This window comes from Lepidochelys kempii, chromosome 10 (genome assembly GCF_965140265.1).
Source record: "Lepidochelys kempii isolate rLepKem1 chromosome 10, rLepKem1.hap2, whole genome shotgun sequence".
Lineage (NCBI taxonomy): Eukaryota > Metazoa > Chordata > Testudines > Cheloniidae > Lepidochelys > Lepidochelys kempii.
The window spans coordinates 8,349,391-8,369,172 of NC_133265.1; the positions used below are offsets into that span (position 1 = coordinate 8,349,391).

The 19,782-nt window shown below is 49.6% G+C and overlaps 1 protein-coding gene across 7 annotated transcripts in view; it reads right to left on the reverse strand.

Annotated features, from left to right (window-relative positions):
• MPRIP (myosin phosphatase Rho interacting protein) overlaps positions 1–15,562 on the reverse strand; it is a 172,352-nt gene extending 156,790 nt beyond the window's left edge. For all 7 annotated transcript variants that reach the window (XM_073361865.1, XM_073361861.1, XM_073361864.1 and 4 more), the window contains exon 1: positions 14,485–15,562. In XM_073361865.1, the coding sequence (XP_073217966.1) occupies positions 14,485–14,604 (120 nt within the window). In that variant the 5' untranslated portion in view covers positions 14,605–15,562. The remainder of the gene's footprint in view (positions 1–14,484) is intronic.
• Positions 15,563–19,782: the final 4,220 nt, after the last annotated feature.

The following is a 19,782-nucleotide window of genomic DNA, read 5'->3' on the forward strand; positions in this document are numbered from 1 at the left end:
TTTTGTGTGTTTATATTGTTATAGACACACTTGCTGACTGGTAGTTTATTTAAAAATACCTAAGTAATTGAAACTGGCGTGATTATGTCGTGTTATTTTGACAAATAAAATTTGCAGAATTTTAAAATATTGTGTGCAGAATTTTTAATTTTTTTGCCACCGAATTCCCCCAGGAGTAATCACAACACAACAGTTTAGGACAGGAAGTGAAGAATACCACATTTAACTGCAAGTGCAGGGAGAAATTTTAATTAGCTAACATAGAACACCCTATAAAACAAATAAACTGCTTCCCCCATATAAGGGCCCTCATGTTCCAACTGGAAGATGTTTCAAAAGCCCTTCACCCTTGGCCGTAAAGAAAGGTTTCAAGGGGCCACAGCCAACCTCCCCATTCATAACTGCCACCCCGAAAGCTGAAAACCCAGCCTCTAATACACACCTCTCCCATTTCATGGCAGAATCTCTCAGAGGGCCCACACAGGGGCTTGTGCTGGTTTAACCTATGGTGTGATTTTAAATGGGTTTAGTTAAATTGGCACAAGATGCTGTGTGGAAGCCAAGATCTGTATGTGGCTTTAAGATTACACTTGATAAGTTTATGGAGGAGATGGTACGATGGGATAACATGGTTTTGGTAATTAAATATTCATGGTAAATAGGCCCAATGGCCTGTGATGGGATATTAGATGGGGTGGGATCCAAGTTACCCAGGAAAGAATTTTCTGTAGTATCTGGCTGATGAATCTTGCCCATATGCTCAGGGCCATATGCTCAGGGTTTAGATGATCGCCATATTTGGGGTTGGGAACGAATTTTCCTCCAGGGCAGATTGGAAGAGGCCCTGGAGGTTTTTCGCCTTCCTCTGTAGCATGGGGCACGGGTCACTTGCTGGAGGATTCTCTGCTCCTTGAAGTCTTCAAACTACGATTTGAGGACTTCAATAGCGCAGATATAGGTGCGAGGTTTTTTGCAGGAGTGGTGGGTGAAATTCTGTGGCCTGCATTGTGCAGGAGGTCAGACTAGATGATCATAATGGTCCCTTCTGACCTTAATATCTATGAATCTATTAATCTGTTTAAACCACGCTTATGTTGATTTAGCTTAAATCAGTTAAGACTTGTCTACACAGTAAGTGGAAGCAAAATGACTGCATCAGCTATAATTCATGCCTGTGAAATCCATGAGTTGGAACACTGGTTTTGTTTTTTGAGTGCCCTATTTCAATATAAATTTTAAATCAATTCCTTACTAGCTAAACTGAATCAAAGGCATTCAAACCCTGAAATCAGTGTCCCCATCCAGACTTAAACCAAACTGAGGAGCAGGAATTACAAGAACTCTGGGTGACTGCAAGCCCTTAGGTCTATTTTAAGCCAAACCAAGCCACTCTTAAAAGCAAATAAACGGCCACACAGGGATCTGTATCAGTTTAACTAGGCTGGCACAAGTTTGGGTGTAGACAAGGCCTCAGAGTTAAAACCAGCTCTGACCTTTTAATCCCCTCACCGCAACACGCTTTAAAATAAATGACACCTGACTCTCCCACACAAGAGGAGGGTTTCTGGAGGGGATAGAAAAAACACATTGGAAGGAAGCACAGACTTACGCATGTAGTTTGTTTTCTCTGAACACAGTTCGCACTTGGGAATTCACAAGAACCCCACAAGTGCTAAACGGCAGCTTGACAATACTCTTGTTCTGTAATGGGATTTATACAACCCCTTGTGTAAAAGGCCACTCGACAGCAACACTGAGGTTCCCAGAATAGGTTTGTTTGGCCAAGCAGAGGCTAGCTGATCTTAGGTGAACTATTTTTGGTGGTCCCCTGGCACACGGGCCAATCTGGTCACTTTGCAGCTTTCACTGTAGGTGGGACTATAAATAGTATTTAGCAGTCTTCTAGCACCTTTCACCCAAGAATCTCAAAGCACTTTACAAACATATGGTTTGTTTAACAACACTCAGGTCAGGGAGGTACAGATACACAAGCAGTCATCTCTGGGATGGGAGAGCACCCGCTATAGGGCAGGAAATGAAGGACACTATATCTAACGGAAACTGTGCAATGAACTAAGTCGGAAAAATGTTATTACCCCCATTACTTTTCAACTGGTTCCAACACTCCCCATTCTTCCAAAAAATGGTTACAAGCAAAATAGGGCTTTGGTTTTATATCCATTTGAAAGGTGTCTCCAGCAGCCCAGCACCATCAAAACAACATGCTGGGACACTAGTGCAAACTGACTCAGAAGGAAGATCATCATCACTTCCTGCAACCCCTTGGTATTCCCCAGAGGTCTCCCATCCAGACGCTGACTCAGCCTGGCCCGGCTTAGCTTCAGGGACCGGACAAGAGCCTCAATAAGATGTGATGCAGGACATGCTCCTTTCATGCAACTGGATTAAAATATGAATTCAAACTAAACCATCTGCTAATAGCAACAGTTGGGCCAGAACGCAACAAGCCAGGGAGGCAAAACCCTGGCCAAACGAGAGCTAGGCCCGAGCCCCATTGTTTAGCTCGGGAGCTGAACTTTCCAAACGTTCGGCGTTGAAAATTCGGGCCAATCCCGATGGACAAAACGCAGGGAACACAGCACTCTGCCATGGGCTCAACGGTTAGACAGGGGCACCCCCCTCAGCCAATCTGGGCTCACCCCAGATTTAGTCAAAGAACTTATTTCACAGAAAGATGCTCATTGCTCCCCGCCCCTACCCCAAGACGGCCCTTAATAAGCAAGCCTCAACTGGGGCCGCTCTTGCAGTGCTTCCTGGTCGGATACCTGCACCATGATTTCAGAGATTTTAAGGTCAGAAGGAACCATCGTGATCATCTAGTTTGACCTGTACAAGACAGGGAGAATCCCTGTGTTCACTCCTGCTTCAGGTCAATAGCTGTGCTTCAACGAGAGCATTTATTCCCCCTCGCTGGGGTTTGCAGGTCGCTTCCTCTTCCCCTGTAATTCAGCGTCAGAGAGCAGAGCTCACAAGCTGAGCCGGTTAGTCCTACTCCTGGGTTTTATTTTCTTGGCTGTTCAAATCTGTGTTGCATCAGAGGAACACGCTGCCTCCAGCCCAGCCAACTGGGCCAGTTAGCAAGGGGCGGGGGGGAGGAGGAGGAGGAGGAGGAGGAGGAGGAAATGGCCCCAGCGAGGTTTACACAAGGCTGTCAAGCTGCCACGCTGACGCTAGGCAGGAATCACTGGCTCCCAGGACAGAATCCAGCCAGCCCCCACTAGCTCCTAAGAATAGAGGCCTGGGGCTTCCATGCAGCTGGGATGGAGGGGTGGGGAGTGGAGCTGGCACTGCAGGGGGACCCCTCACCCACCACACAGGCAGTCTTTGAGGGGCAGAGGCTACCAGATACTGGCTTTGAAGAGGTGCTGCTGTGGGTACTGTGCTGGCCACAGGCACTGGATGGACAGCGCTGCTGTACCAGCCTCACTCCAGCACAAGCATCAGCCCCGATACGGACCAGCCTCCTGCTGGTCCGAGAGGGGAACTTGGTGTCCATGGCCGTGCTTGGCCTCTCTGCTCAGATTGCTAAGGGTGTCAGGGGTGTTCGGGCTGCAGCCGCCAGTCTGTTAGGAAATGGACCGAGACCCACCCACCCATTACACGCAGGGCCACCCACAGCGGGAAGGCGTTTTGTAACTCCCAGGAACAACAGACCTGCGGTGGATCTGAACCGGTGACTTCAAGGTGAAAGGTTGCCAAGAGCCCACCAGATCTCCACTTCTCCCCAGAGTGAGGGGGGAAGGACAGGCCAGGAGCAAGGTGCACACGGGCCAACCTGATCACCCACACTCCAGGGATGACTGGAGCATGTTAATAGAAGAGCCAATTAAGAGCAAACAGAACTTGTAAGCTGGGGTAAGAAGAGTCGCCATCAGGACACACGAGCTGAACAGCCTGGTTTTGGACCACCAGCACCCGCCACTGGGGCATCCACTTTGTCCACCCACCACGACTAGGAAGCGCCGCAGAAGTACAAGTCTAACCGCCCCAGGGAAATGCACCACACTGAGGTGACTTTCATTGGCACCAGCTGAACACTTACTGCGTGCCTGGCTACAGTGAATTTGGGCTCTGTGAGGTGCAGATCGTAGAGGCGGAGTTATATGACCGAAGCATTCCCATCCTGGTGCTGTGGGGAGGAACACCCTCCTAGGGCCGTATCCCCCGGGAGTAGGTCTGACAACAGGGCGTATCTACACGGCCTCTCCCAGGTCTGGAACTTTGACCAAGCCTTATTTCCAAGCCAGGTTTGCCACCTACCCAAACAGACCTGTCAGAAAACCCCATCGACTGTGACACCAAAGGAATTGGGGAGATTAAACGTTTGCAAAAACAAGGATGAAGAACTCCCCGTGAGCTGCATTTCTGACCCATCACGGCGCGCTCGGGGGGGAAAGTTCAAATTAGTCACGGAGAAAGATTCCTGGCTCCATGTGCGCGCTGGGGTGGGGTCATCTGTTTAGGCTGCCGGCAGACGTAATCAGCCTGTCTCGGGCTGAGGCAGGAGTTTTTCACTTTAAGTTGATCTTGGCAATTGAAGGAAAAGAGAGAGAAAAAAAAAACAGGAAAGAAGCACAGGGAAGGCTCAGTCTCTGCCTCTCAGGTCTGAGCATGCACAGGGGGGTCCTACAGGCAGGCGGACACCTTATCACAGAAGCTAAAGGTAACTCACCAGGTTGCAGAATAGACCCAATGTACAGAGCAGGATCATCAAGGCCCAGGGGCCTTTAAGACAGACAATAAAATGATAGTGGAACCTAGCACTCTTCACTCGCGTCTCCGGCACTTCCTCATGGATTGGTGAGAACGCCATTTTAGCTGGAGAAATGGAGGCAGACAGAGCCAAAGCAGTTACCCACAGTCACCTGGTTAGGCCATGGCAGAGCCAGGAATGGCATCAGGTTGTCAGGGTCCAAGCCACCATCCACACTGTACTCTTTGGGCAGTTTTTGGTTCCAGGTGCCCCAAGCCACTACAAGAGAGGCAGATCTGAAACCGCCCCACCTCCCGGGCAGTTTGGGCACAGGCTCTAGTGAAAGCCACACGGAATTCTGTGATTATGACCCCAAAACAAGGCAGATCTGAGCCCACATTTTCAGCTCTTGGATGCACACGAGCCCAACAGAACCTGGGTGCGATGCTGGCCGGTCAGGATTGGGGCAGCCCTCACTCCAAGGGACAATGGAGCAGAGACAGGCTGTACTTCACTCCCAGGCCTTCTGCGCACAGAGGGTTCTCTGCAAACTCTTCGCAAGAACACACCAATTGTTACTTAATGTTCTTCATGTCACGCATCCTCCTATCAGAAAGGAGGGCCCTGAATCAGCCACTCGGACATCTCCGCTGGCTTAGAGCCCATCTCTCTTGAAGGTCCTGCAGAATCCAGTAAGAGAGCATGACGCATGTCCCGGGTAGGGGGCAAATTCTCCACCTCCTGCCTCTGGGATTCTAGCTGGCATTGGACATTGTGCACCAGAGGTTCCAGCCCCAGCCCAAGCCATTTCAGCGCCTTGTGTCTCAATAGCCCCCGCCATCAAATGCAGGTTAACTATACTGACCCCCTTTACCTGGTGCTTGGCCCTTCCCATCCTTGGCTTGCCACACATTATTGCTGCACATTCTGTGCTGCCTGCCTACACACACCCCTATGTGCACATGCACCAAATGCTACTGTAAGTCACCCTCCCAAGGGGCCTGTAGATGGGGGAACACGACGGTGCGGGAAACCACCCGGGGATCCTTTGAAGCCACGGGTCACCTCCTAGAGGTGGGCTCCTTAGGGCTGGTTTCAGTACACAGGCTCCCCATTCAGACCGACTCATGCACTCCACCCCTCCCGCACAGCACGTGTACTGCAGGGCAGGACGGGACCAGGGCTTCCATCCTGCTGCTTAGACACCAGTGGGCAAATCTTCCCACAGAGTGAGAGGGGTGAACCCAGGCATCAGCAGGGTCTTTTAGGGATGAGAGAAGGCTCTCCAGGCTGGCCTCAGCTCCGGGATGTTCATTATTGGGAGCTACCATGCCGCCTGCCACCTCCCCTCACTGGGGGCCGGGGAGAGATTGGACAGGTTCCTCCTCCCCATACAGCACCCACCCCAAGCTTCCCCAGCTCTTTCGGGCCCTGCCAGTCTGAATGGGTCAAGGTCCCTCGGGAGCGAGCAGGGTCCTGTAGGCTAATCCCTCCACCCCAGCAGTTTCAGCACCAGACACCTGCTCTCTGTTTGATGTGCTCCTGCCTGTCCTTGAGCCAGGGAGCCTCAGAGTCACTCAGTGACATGGCTTGAGCCAACAGGGCAGCAGGTACCCAGCCCTCTTGGGAGCATGGACTGGAACAGACGTGCTCTGGGCTGCCCTCTGGATGCCAGCTCAACGGGCTGCAAGAGGAGCCAAGTCACATACCAATAGCTTCTTACCCCACCCCGCGCCCTGCACCTTTCTGTGGGAGCCAGGCTATTAGATTCTACCCTGCAACCGCTCGCAGCACAAGCTCCAGGTCCCAACGGCCGGGCTCTCCCCCTCCCAGGGGATGGAAGCCTTGACTCCATCTCTAGCCTGGGAGTAGCCAAGAAACCTCACAGAAGATGGAACCCAGGGCGACCCTTGGGGGGACAGGGATTTGGAATTATTTCCCTCTGGAAATGCAGACAGCAGGATCAGGAGAGTTTGGGGCAGAGAAAGGCCTGTATTTCCACATTCAGGACTCATCCCGGAGAAGGTTCTAGGCAAACCCACCCCTACAACTTACTCCTTTTGCCTGGCAGCAGCTGCCTTTGTTGGGGCTAACTGGACACCCACCAAATGCCAGGGCAGAGAGGGATGGTGGGAAGTGCAGAGCCAAGTCTGAAGGGTGCCATCAGATTCCCCAGCATGCAGCCGCTCTGCCTAGGAAGCGCTAATATGGAGCATCACTAGCAACCTGAGCAGGAAGAGATCCTTATACATCACCCAACACAGGCCTTGGAAACGTCGCTGGGAGAGCCACTGGCTGCTGCCGATAATGGACACACTGAATAAAAGCTGAAGCCATAAGCCACCCCACACAGAGTCCTAATGCTTTGGGGGTCTAATAGGATCCAGTCAGACTTAGTTTCCACCCCAAATATGCATTGTCCTGACATCCAGCAGCATTTTGGGTGCTTAGTGCTATCAATGCCATGAACTTGGCCTGCCTGGCATCAGTGCAGCCTCCCTCAAGGCCAGGAACAGCCCAAAGCAAAGTTATGTGCTGACCCCCTCCTAGCATCAATAAGCTCGTATCTTCCCCCACTTGAAGTAACTCGGGCGGCTGCTCGCCTCTTGCCCACACCCCAGCTTTGCTTTCCTGCGGAGACCAGGATTCACAAGCAGCCTACACTGCAAGTTTGGTGAATCTCAACTTAGCAGCAAATGCGGCCCCACAGCACAAAAAGCCATCACCACAGGAGAGACCAAGAGTAGACCAACCAGGTAGCTCTGACCAGGCGTGTGGGGCTCCTAGGACAGGAACGGCAGGTAGCTCCGCGGGTGCAGGTCAGGATTGAGAGCCAGCGGCAGAGGTGACATGACATGAAGTTCTCATAGCACCTTTCTGCTGTGGGTATCGGTGGCACTGACCCACTGCTACCGTGACCCCTGAACAAAAGGGCTTCCTCTCCAAAACTGGTTTCTTTCTGTGCAGTCACCCAGGGAGACAGGAGCGGTTCATAGCTCCCAGGAGCAAGAAGGGGCTAGATTAAATCTGTCCTCGGCCCAAAGCTGCCCTGACACAGCCCAACACTCCACCCCTGGGCACCTGCCCCGATTCCCACCTGTACTCACCTTCGTGAGCCTTTCGGAGTGCCACGGTTGAGAATTAACCACTCCCCCTCCATCCCTTCCAGCAGCAATGAGAGCTGAAACAGCCCCTCGATGCTTCCATCTAAAGGCCTGTTTTACCTGGTTGACAACAGCAACAGAGGAGAGGGCACCAGTGGCCTTTAACAGCCCCTTCTACTCACCTCCCTCAGCCTGTCAGTCCAGAGGAAATGGGCAGAAAAGGTTTGTTAGATCGTCTAGTCCACATCAAGTCCGGGCTTTGCCCTATAGCGCACTGCAGGGCTCTGGCCACTCTTGTTCCAAATGTCCCAAGAGATGGAGCGTCCACAAACTCCCCTGAGCATCCAACAGATTTCACCAGGGCCCTGCTGAGAGAGGAGGATCACCTCTCTGGAGGTCAGACAACAGCTATGGTGCAATGACAGACATGCACATGTCCAAGGAAGGCAGCTAACCAGTTCATGAATGCAAGGAGGCGGATTTTCCAAAAGCAGGGGTTTGTACAAAGAAACCATTCAGCTACTTTGCACACACTCATCTGGCAACTGTACATGCAAATGGACGGTTGTGCATCTAAGCAGTCTCACAGGACAGACAAAACACACGGACCTTTCTGTTGCAGCTAAGCGGGTGAAACACTGCAGGATTCAGGGGAAGCGTGCAGGGCTGCAGCCCACACTACGTTTGGTCATGGGGTGAGAAGAGAATTTCACTCTCCAGAGAACTCAAGCGGGACAAGAAGGTAGGACATACTTCAGGCAGAAGAACAACTGAAGAATGAATCCTGACCTTGTCCCTGGACCCAACAGCAGGGGAAATGCAGACTGCAACCAACAAAGCATTTTATTCTTAACTTTGACTCTGCCAGTCATCTGTATTTCTGCAACAGGCCTTCCCCACGCTCCACGGAGCAATGCCCACGGAGCCCTCCATCCTTCTTTGCTAGGCAACTAGCTTATAATCGTGCATGATTTTGTTTGGCATGTTGACGTGGAGCATGCATTTCTGGGACTTTTTGCTTTGTGTCTGTGGGGCAAGGATGGTAGAAGGAAAGTCTTTAAAAAAGTTAAAAGGAAAGAAATTACGTCTTTTTCCCTAAACGCCTCTCCCCCTGCCCCCAATCAAGCAGAGCTAGCTCCATTGTACCACTCCCTCTAGCCCCCAAAAGAGAATCCTACAGACAGACCTCAGTTCCTTCCCACTGCAGCAGCTGATGGAGGCGGGTTTGACATTTTCAGAGACTCTTCCCCTGTTTGGTCCTAATAATTAGTCAATTACAGCTGGATTTTTGCAGCATGATGCAGCTAGTCAGGGAGTCAGGAATGTGAGCAAGTGAGCAGGAGCTGTTTTCCAGGGCTACAGCTTTTCAGGAAAGATTAGATCTTCCCAAGAAGAAAAAAAAAAGGGAAAACAGAGAGGAAACTAGATAATGGTGCACCTATCAGTCAGCCTCACTGCTCCTCTGGGATCCAGCACGTGGAAACGCAGGGTAAAGGAAGAAGGACACAACGCGCTACCTAGCATCCAGTGAGCAAGAAGGCTGCCTTGATCCAGTGCCAGATGGTTAGATCAGTGCAGTATAAACAGCATAGAAGGCTCTCCTTTCTGTTTTCATTACTTTTGTGAACAGTCTCATTTTGCCACTAGTCTGTATCCTCAAGTCCTGGCCATGGTTTCCCATGCAGAGGATTCCCAACAAACAGCCACTGGTGGCCAGAAGAAAACTACCCAGAGCTGAGCAGCGAAAACAGCTTCTTGCACATTGACTGTTAGAGACAAAAAACTCTGGTCTCAGAGGAAGACTGGCCAAGCCAGTCTGGAGCAACAAGACTAGGGTCTCATCCGACTTACAGCCCATGCTGTTATGCATTACAGCAATGCCCAGTGCATGCAGATCTCCAAATTGGGTTTATTCACCCATCCTCCCTGAGAACAAGCACACAGGGCCACTTTCTACCAAACCAGATTACAAGTGTTTTTTCCGTTGAGTGGGGCTCGGCACGTAAATCTCCTAGGAGATCCCTGACAAGTTCCTTAAGCTGCGCTTTCACTAAAGCAAAATTGAGCCCTTTATGGTGTGAAAAAGTCTTCAAATAGTCAGTCATGCTCAGCCATGGCCTGATTCTGTACTCCTGCTGAAACTACTGGAAAAACTCCCAGTGACTTCAATGGAAGCAAAGTTAAGCCAAATCCCACCCTAAATTTCCCTTGTATCTCCCCACTCACTGTACGCCCAAAGTCACCAGCACCACCTCAAGGTCTCAGCTTCTCCATTTTCCTGCCCCAACACTGGCTACCCTTATAAACTTGCCAGACCACAACCCCATTTACTGATGTTATTTTTTATTATTAAAGCCAAGAGATAAAGGTACCCCCCACTTTGAACATTCTTCTTTGCAAGCGCGAGGGAGGTAAGAAAGTTACCAACAGTCTAAGGAGTCACAGGGTTAACAGATAGAAACAACCTGGGCAAAAGCACAATGAAAGACTGCGCGTGAACAAGATTTGCACCCCTTCCCAACATTCCAAAAATCATCTGAGCGGAGGCAGTTCGTGGAGAGTAAATGGGCAGAGGGGCACACAGATGGCAAACCCACATGTCTACTATCATCCAAAACATTAAGATGAAGGCAATAATGCCCAGAGGAACACAGAGATTCAAATAAAACCAAGTCAGTTTCTAGTTAATTTCATTTTCAGGAGCAGGTTTCCTTCTTCCTAGAGACCAAAGGATATGCACTTAAGATACAGCCCAGTCCTAGACTGCAACAGATCTCTTCGTGCAACTAAGGGCAATGTGAATAAAGCTTCGCAGGATGGGACCAGTAAACGGATCATTTCTTGTGCCATGTTGCAAAATCTGGATTTCTACTAGAGCAGAGGAATGTTTTCTCCTTGCAAAGAGTTGTTAGAATTAATTTTAATTATCATGGGAACATTTATCTTTCCTGGCCTAGAGTTTTAAAAAGCTTGTCTACAAAACCTGATCTGAAGGGTAAATCTGTCCTGACACCGTCCCATTAATATTTTAAGTGATAAGGATGGTTTTAACTTCATGTGGCAGAAAGAATGGCAGTTCTGAAAAGCTGATGTCCTCTATATAAACACAGAACACCAGCAATATCCTGTCCTGAAAAGACCTTTGCACCCAGAGCAAGGGACTTCCCAACCCATTCAACCCTTGGCCTCTCTGCTGCCTAGAATGGGGCACCTACTGCCAACTGCAAAGGAAGTTGGCACAATGGACTATTTAAGTAGCTTTGTGGGCCAGCCCCCTGTGAACTTCTTCCGGTCCTAAAATACCGCAGATGCTCTCTTCTGGATGGACAGCAGTTGCCATGTGACATCTCTGTCAGGGGCAACTACTCACTTGTATCTTTAAATCAAACGGGTCAGATTCTGCTCTCAGTTACACTGATGGAAATATGGAGTAACACCACTGGCCCCGACGGCATCACTCCCGAGTCACACCACCGCAGCAGAGAAGACACCAGCACCGTTAGCAGCACATGAGGAGAAGAAGCGGAACTCGGCTTTCCTCCATTCTGAGGCACGCCATTAACGGGCAATGACACAGAAGGAACCATCAATGTCTAGACAGGCTACAGCCCAAACAGTGACCTCAGTAAATCCACCCGCCTCTTGCTTCCCCCCCAACTACACCACATGTGCCAGGGAAAGCGGGAGAACAGCTTGTATCTAAGCCCTTTGACATGACCTGGCGTGGGAGCTTTGACACTTTACAGACTCAAACTACCAGGTTTTATTCGAGGGGGGAGCAGCCAATGAAGTCAGCCTGGCGGCTCACAGGCTTAAAAGTTAGGCACCTGCTTAAGTGCTTTGCTGGACTAGTGTCTAAAAGAGCCCTTGAGATAGGAAAGCCACCTCATCCACAACGACTGCAAACTAACAAGGAGTCCATTGCATACGTCGATACAGATCTAGGAGAGACTGTGCGGAGATCCTGTGCATTCAATGAGCACGACAAGAAGTGAAGCCACCGTCAATTGTAACAGCTCACTCTCATCTAACACAGAGTCACACAGAAAAACAACTCGTGAACCTGAGAGTAGAACTCCAAGGATTAACGGTTTAGCATTTGCGCCAGGCTTTGAACCTGGAAGTGTTAAGTACGATTATGAGTAAAGGACTCTGAGTGTGTTAGTTTGGATGTTTGTTTGATTTAACTATGATACTGAGAAGTATCAACTCCTGATCCAACTGAGCAGGATATGGGCCACACTGTGCCAAGTGCTAGCCAAATACATAGGAGGAGACAGGCCCCGTCCCAAAGAGCTTACAATCTCAGATGACACATGACATGCAGAGGATGGAGGAGATGGATACAGTCGAGCGCATACAGTTTTATATAAAATCGGAAACGTGAGCATTTCAGTGCCAAGTATCCTCATCTTCCCCTCAAGCCAAGCAGCAAAAGGTCAGATTGGATGACTCAAAAGGACTTTTCTAGCCTGGCTATCTATAGGCCCATTGGTATGATGGCAACAGCTTTGTCCCTGTACAATATGGGGAAAGCATGGGTTCCATTCTGCAGTGTAAATGGGACCTGCCAAGGCAGCAGTACCATAAGCATGATTAAGTCTCATTCCAACCACTGTTTAGGATTCTGGGACACCCCAAACAACCATCCAACAGGACTGCAAAAAAACCTAACCACAGAGGCCAGATGAAAAAGCTATTCATGTTTACATCTTGATGTTACCCATACACACGCCTTTAGCTGTTTTTTCAAGAGCAAAGCCTCCTGGTCAGATGAGTTTCTCTTTAACATTAAGAACTAGCCAACATATGGCCAGAATGCATGGACAGGGAACTTCCTTACAGCAACCTTCCTTCACTACACCAAGCTGTCTGTGCTAATGTATCCACTGAATGAGATTCTTCAGTTTGGGGGAGTGGAGGTGGGGACATGTAAGATCACAGAAACTGAGGCCATCATTAAGTAAAATACTTTAAAGAAGGGTGTATCTCGTACACACACACCTTCCCTTATCTTTAAAGTGGAATTATTTCTCCCTTGCTGAGAATGAGATCTCATAGCTATACTTAGTATAAACTAATTTACTCCACAGGGTGACCAGACAGCAAATGCGAAAAATCGGGATGGGGTGGCAGGGTAATAGGAGCCTATATAAGAAAAAGACCCAAAAATAGAGACTGTCCCTATAAAATCAGGACATCTGGTCACCCTACTCCACAAGGGGGGGGGCAATCATCCCCTCCCCTCCCAAACCCCCTGAAAGTATTTGGGCAATCCATACTGTACCCACTTTTCCAGAAGGACCCCCGAATCCCACATCCCACTCCACACACAAAAGTCAGGACACCCACAATAAAGTCAAATCCAGGGTGCAGGCAGGGCCCCTGGACAACCTTCCAATGGACATTGAAATTCACCCAAGGCGGGGGAGGGAGTGGAGGAGACTGAATAGCAACAAAGCAAAAGAGGGCTTGTGTGAGGCGGGTTAAAGTCAAGCTCTCCACGTAGATAGTGGCCGGGCTGGACAACACACATACAGTTTTCTCGAAAGTAACAAAGCCATCAGGCATTTCTGAGTCACAAATCCCCATGAATCACATTGCTAAGCTGTGGAAACAGAGAAGAGCGGGGGGGGGGGCAAACTTTAGGATATTTCCCTTTGCTCAAGCACTGTCTGTCAATTACACCCCCCCCACACTATAGACACACACTCGTTTTCCTAGTTACGTTTTTTCCATATTAGCCTTCAGATTTCATTATCTCGGCCAGCAATATGTCTGATCTCATTTCCATAATAGGATTGCAAGCCTAGATGTCAGAACTAGTGCAGTGGGAGGGGAAAATGGGAGAATGCTGCTAGATTATCACCGCTCCTATTCCTCCCCACCCCCCAGCCCCGCGAAAACACACACACGCCCCCCATTCAGGGCGGATCAACGGCGCTGGGTGCATACTTTTAAGACGCGTTTTCTACTAACTCCAAGCGATCGTGCGGGAATATGCAGATGAAAGGCATGCAAGGAAAGACACCTCCTAGAAAACTGAAATGTAAAACTTCCAGAGCAGACAGGCGTGCAGCACGGACCCCGCCCATCAGTTTACAAAGGTTTTACTGAAGGAAAGCAGCTCTCCCAGGCGCCTGGAGTGACTTTGATTTGGTAGAACTTGCCTTTGAAACCTCTGTGTATTACATTTTAAGATTCCTTCCTTTCAGGGAACCCCTCCAGCTATGCAAAGAGAAAGCCATGCCCTACTTTACAAGAAAGGCTTTAAAATCCAAATGATTTTCCCCTGCGATCTTCAATTTTTCCTTTTAAAACTTCAAATCCTTCTCTCCCAACACACACACACCTCCCATCCCAAGTTCTCGCCTTTCAGTATTTCCCACTCGGGTCTAAATAAAACGAGAGCGGTTTAAAGCAATCACAAAACAAATAATCGCGTGTGTGTAACGGGACCTAATGTAGCCATGAAAGTGGGGGAATATTTTTAAAAATCCCATTTCCTCTCATTTAAAGCGGCACCGATGAAGTCCACGTGAAAGCCGGACTGGCCCACTTAAGATACATTGTTGACCCAAGTGCAGTTATGAAAACAGTTCACTTGAAAACCCAAGGCGAATTTAGAGGGGGGAGGGGGTGGAATAAAACCGGAAGGAGACTCACCTGGTTTAAATCTTCATCATTGAGCAAATGGGATTCCCGAGGTTTAAAGCAATTTTGACATTTGCTTTTATTAAAAATGTTGGCTTGAAATTTCCTGCAGGGGTTCTCTTTAGCAGACATGGTTTTGTGGCCCTGCAACCCCAAGCAGTTGTCCCCACTTTGGTTTAGTGGCGAAACAAAACTAGATCCCAGGCTTCTGGTCTCCGACGGGCGGGTGGGCGGCGGGGAGGGGCGGTAATTGACAATCCCTCCAAGGCGAGTTGTGCGGCGATATTCTCAACCCGCTTCCAGGATCACGAGCCCCCGGAGCGAAGGGTCAGCGTCGCCTGGACCTCAGCTGGTCACATCCCAATGTCCAGAGGCAGGGAGCGGGGGAGGGACGGTGTGGAAGGCGTACACACAAGCCGGGCTGGGGCGCAAAGCAACTGCCCCCCCCCCTCAAAAAATAATAATAATAAAAACCAAGCCCGAGAGTTCTTCACCAGCTCGCCGCTTCTCCCCATGCAAGGGGAGCAAATCCAGCAGTCGGGGCAAGATTGACTCGCTGGAGGTGGAAATCCCAGATGATCACTGATTCCCCTCCAAAGAGCGGCGGGGGGGGGGGGGTCAAAAGCAAGAAAAACAGCTCAGTTCCCTTCCCCCCACACACGCATAAGTGAAGGCACAATTGCAGGCAGGCTCAGGGGGAGCTGGCTGCCCGCACGGGTTGGCTCCTTAGAGGGAGGGGGCGATTTTCCATGCATAATCATCCAGATTTAAAAACCGCCTCGGTGTGTGGGAATCCGGGAAAGCGAAGCAGCAGCAAAAAATAATCAATGCAACTTCCTCTCTCTTCCCCCCCCCTCCCCCCGACAGCAGCACAAGTGGGGAGAGGGACTGCCCAGGAGATCCTCAAATAAGGCACAAATCCCATCTGCTGCCAAGGGGTCTTCTTGCAACGCCGCCGCCGCCTCCTCCCGGCCTCAGTCCGCCCATGGATGCATGCTCCGAAGGAAACGCCTCTTTCTCCCCCCTCTAATGATGATTATTGTTTATTGCATTCGCTGGGGGCCAGGCAGCCGGGCCCCCCCTGCACGCACCCACCCACCCACCGCCGCTCCCTGCGCCCAGTGCAAGAGGCAAATGGTTGCACGCGCACACACACACACACAAAAACCCACCCACCCCAAACCCCCTCGCGCTCCCAGGGTCCGGGCTGGGAAGAGGGGAAAGGGGAGGGGGCTGCTCCAGGATCGGATGGACATTGCTCCCTAGCCAATAGCAGGCTCTCTTAGCTGCTAACAAAAGAAACCTCTGGCCAATCAGAGGCAGGGAAAAAGAGGGTGGGCACTTGTGGGGCGAGCGGAAGGGGGTGGGGAGCAGGGCGTCTAGGCTTGGTGGACGCGTGCAGCCAACGGGGAGCCCTGACAGCTGGCGCTGCGGGACTCTGCTGGGGGAAGATGCCTGTAGTCGCATCCTCCAGCCGGTCTGATTGCAACTGTTTCCATGTGGGCACATCCCCTTCCCGGAAGGAGCTGGAGGGTTTCTCCTGAGCTGGCTGGATCGGGATTGGTTTGCAATGGGTGCCTGCTCTGGGTTGTGTTTCCCACTTCCCTCCCCCGGTACAGGCCGCTCACCTCCTTGCAAAGTGCGTTCGCAGAGGGGCGGGATTTATTATTATCATTCGTTGTTTGCAAAGGTTGAAGTTGCAGCCGGTTACAGCTCTCCTGGCCCCCCATCCTTATGGGATGTCTGGATAATGACCATTATTAGTTCCTGGCTGCAACCTGCTTAAACCCCCAAGCCAAAAACTCCAGCAGCTGCGGGGAATCTTTATAGACTAACATGATGGGTTTGCCCCAGGGGTCCTTGGTCAAAATTACCCCTCCTCCCCACACACTGAGTTTTGTGAAATTTGTTACTTAGCTGCTGACCTGCCCTCCACCCCAGAGGTGGCTGCATGTCAGTGGTCTTTGGGGCCCAATCCTACATCCCTAATTCCTGGTCCAGTCAATGAGAATAATCATGGGAGGAAAGGCGGGAAGGTTGCAGGGTCAGGCTGATTGTCTGCAAAGCACTTAGGAATGAAATGTGGTATTCACATTTCAAGTATCATCATTTATTACTGTTTGGACTGTTTTTATTGTCCACTCTATAACATCACAGCTGGGAGCCATTTTTTAATAGTTCCTGTACTTCAAAAATAGGAAATGGATCCAGGTTTCATCATAGAAAATTACAGCCAGATCCAGCCCTGGTGTTAGGGGGAGAGGAGGCTGCGCAATGAATGCAGGAAAGGGCCTTGTGTTCTGTTTGATACTTCCCTGCACAAACTCCAGAGTCCACCATGAGCTGCACTGGGTCACTGCAGAACGGCTACCAGATGGCATCGTACAGTATAGGTCAAAACGTGTTTTGGTAAGAGAAAAAAATATGCAGGGCTAAGCAATAATAATATAGAAATAAAATTGTTCTGTGAGTCTGACGGTCAGGAGCCGCGTGTGAGCCAGAGAACCCCCAGGCATGCCTGACAGAGACAGAATATCCCTGCTTTTAAAAACAGAGATGAAATCTACGGGTTCCTGCCGCAGATTCATACTGGAGCCAAAAGACTGTGTTTGCGAATATACCAACAGGAACCACAGTACAAAATAACAAAATCACCTACTTAGGAAGGTGGTATAGCCTAATGAATAGAGTATTGGACTGGACCTTAGGAGAGCTCGGTTCTGTTCCCAAGTCTGCTACTGGCTTGCTAGGTGACCTTGAACAAGTCACTTTGGCCCACATTGTCAAGTAAACCATTGAAATCAGTGGAAGTTAGGAGCCCTGATACCTTTGAGGATCTGGGCCGTTCTCTCTCTGCATCTCAGTTTGCCCATTTGTAAAATGGGGATAATGCTACTGCCCTCCTCTGTGAAGTGTTTTGCCCACTCCTGATTAAAAGTGCCACATAATAGCTAGGTATAATTATTAGGAAGATGTTTGTGAACACAACAGATTCAGTCCACAAGATGTTATCTTGTACTTTGCAATACTAAACATTAATATAATGTTCATGCACCCCAGTCATTCCCTCAGTCTTTGCTTTGTTACACTGCCATTTAGTCTATCTTGAATTCTGTTCTTTACAAAGGTGAGGGTGTTTCTACCAACTTGATAGCGTTCTGACTGTTTGCAGTACATCGATGTGCACACCCATTTGGCTTATTAATTAGAACAGATATTTAGGTGCCATGGGTCACAGTATGTATTGCAGAGTCCAAGAAGGACACAACCAGAAAAACAGAGAAACATTCCAGCTTTAAAGTCCACACCCACCCTGTGTTTGTTCCATACTGTATTATAACCCCTCTGGACTTAGACTATAAACTCCTTGGGGGAGAAAATCTTTTTGTTTGTTCAGCACATTTTTACCCTGTGGAAAGCACCAAATGTATCTACAGAGTAAATATAATCTACAGGCGGTACCATAAATCTACAGTAGACGTAATAATGAATATAAAGATTGGGTTATTGAGGGCCCCACCCCCACCCCAAAAAACTACAGGGTTCTTATTATTTATATTACATTAGCAGTTAAAAGTCCCAACCTGAGATCAGGGCCCCATTGTTTTAGGTGCTATACAAACACAGTGGGAGAAGCAGTCCCTACCCTGAAGAGCTGTCAATCTAAACAGAAAGGTGAAGTTCTTGCCCAGGGTCCCACAACAGGGTTGGTGGCAAAGCCATGAATAGAACCCAGATGCCATGGCGCCCAGGCAACTGGGACATGCACCCCCCTCAGTGGGATAAGGCTTCTAAAGAGGTGATTTTTCCAAGCCCAAACATTCATCTTCTTCACACAAGTTCTGTGGTGTGCCCACCCCAGCCCCGCCCAGATCAATGGAGGTAGCCGTTGACTGATTAGTTCAACAAAAGGGAAAGGTACATTAAATGACGGTCTAAGGCACAGGAGCCAACTGACTAAACTATGGCCAAGTTCATCCAGGTTAGGGATCTGCGTGTTGGTCAACACTCCCCCACCATGAGAAGCAATGGTATCGTCTCCAGAAGGTCCTTCTTGGAAATCACAGCTGTGGTGATGAGACAGCCCTCATTGGCCTGCTGTCGCCCTGGAGAAGTGGAGCAGGATGCACTAGCCTGTTGTCTGCAATGGACAAATTCCACATATGATTATTGTCATTTCCTTGGGCTATTGCTATGTATATGGAGAATCTTAGGGCTTGTCTACACCACGCAGCTTTTAGCGGCAAGGCTGTGTCGACACAGCCCTGTCGACACAGCCTTGCCGCTCAAAGTCAGCGTGTGTAAACACTCCTTTGCTGACAAAATACTTCCTCCCCTTGAGCGGCGTTAGCTTTGTCAGCAGGAGAGCACTCCTGCCGGCAAAGCCAGGCTCACACTGCTGCTTGCCCCGGCAGAACTTTTGTCTTTCACAGGGGGGGCTTTTCGAAGTACCTGTGAAAAACAGAAGTTTTGTCGACAACTTCGCAGCGTTGACATACCCTTAGAGGCACCAATCCGGCTGTGGCACCATTAACACAATAGGAAGTGACAGGACCCAGAAATATCCCTTGCCCCTTTGAATAGTCACATGCAAACACCTCCTGCTTTACTAGAGCAGAGGTAGGGGATTTGGATACCATTAATTTTAAAATGAGCTGGATGCTTAAAACCCTTAGGCAGCTCAGGGAAGCTTAGTCTAGCCATTCAGCTGATCCCATAAAATACTGGCAAAACTCTGATTTGACCTCTAACCTTATAGATTGGATTTACAGCCTTGAACGACGAACAGAAACTCTTCCCAGGTGTTCAGGGTCCTGCCACATGTCCAAAGAGAGGAAACATGCCCTATCTCTCAGCAGCCAGCTGTCTAACCCATAGGGCCCTGCTATTAGGAGAATGTGTGTGTTCCTTCATTGGTTTATTCTGCCTGGTAAAGAACAGGTTTCCTTGAATTAAAAATAGCGCAAAGAAGTTGAGTCAGGTTTGAAAGGGAAATGAATTGAAAACAGAAGGAGTAGCCGAGCAGTGCAGGCTCGTGGATCTGTTTTGTTTCATTCATAACAAAAGCGCACAAGCTGATAGGCAGCACCTGGGAAGAGAGCACCTCACCTGCCCATCAACTGCTAGAGGAAAGAACAAACTGGACAGACAGGCCACATCCTCTAAGGTATATTGACCCTAATTGCCTGGGAGGATCTGAGCCCTAGATCCTACAGCTGAGCCACAGCATCTCTCCACCCCACACCTCTCACTTGGCTTCCAGTCATCCAGCCCTGCTGTCCTCTTTGATGTAGGGCCCAGATCTTGCCA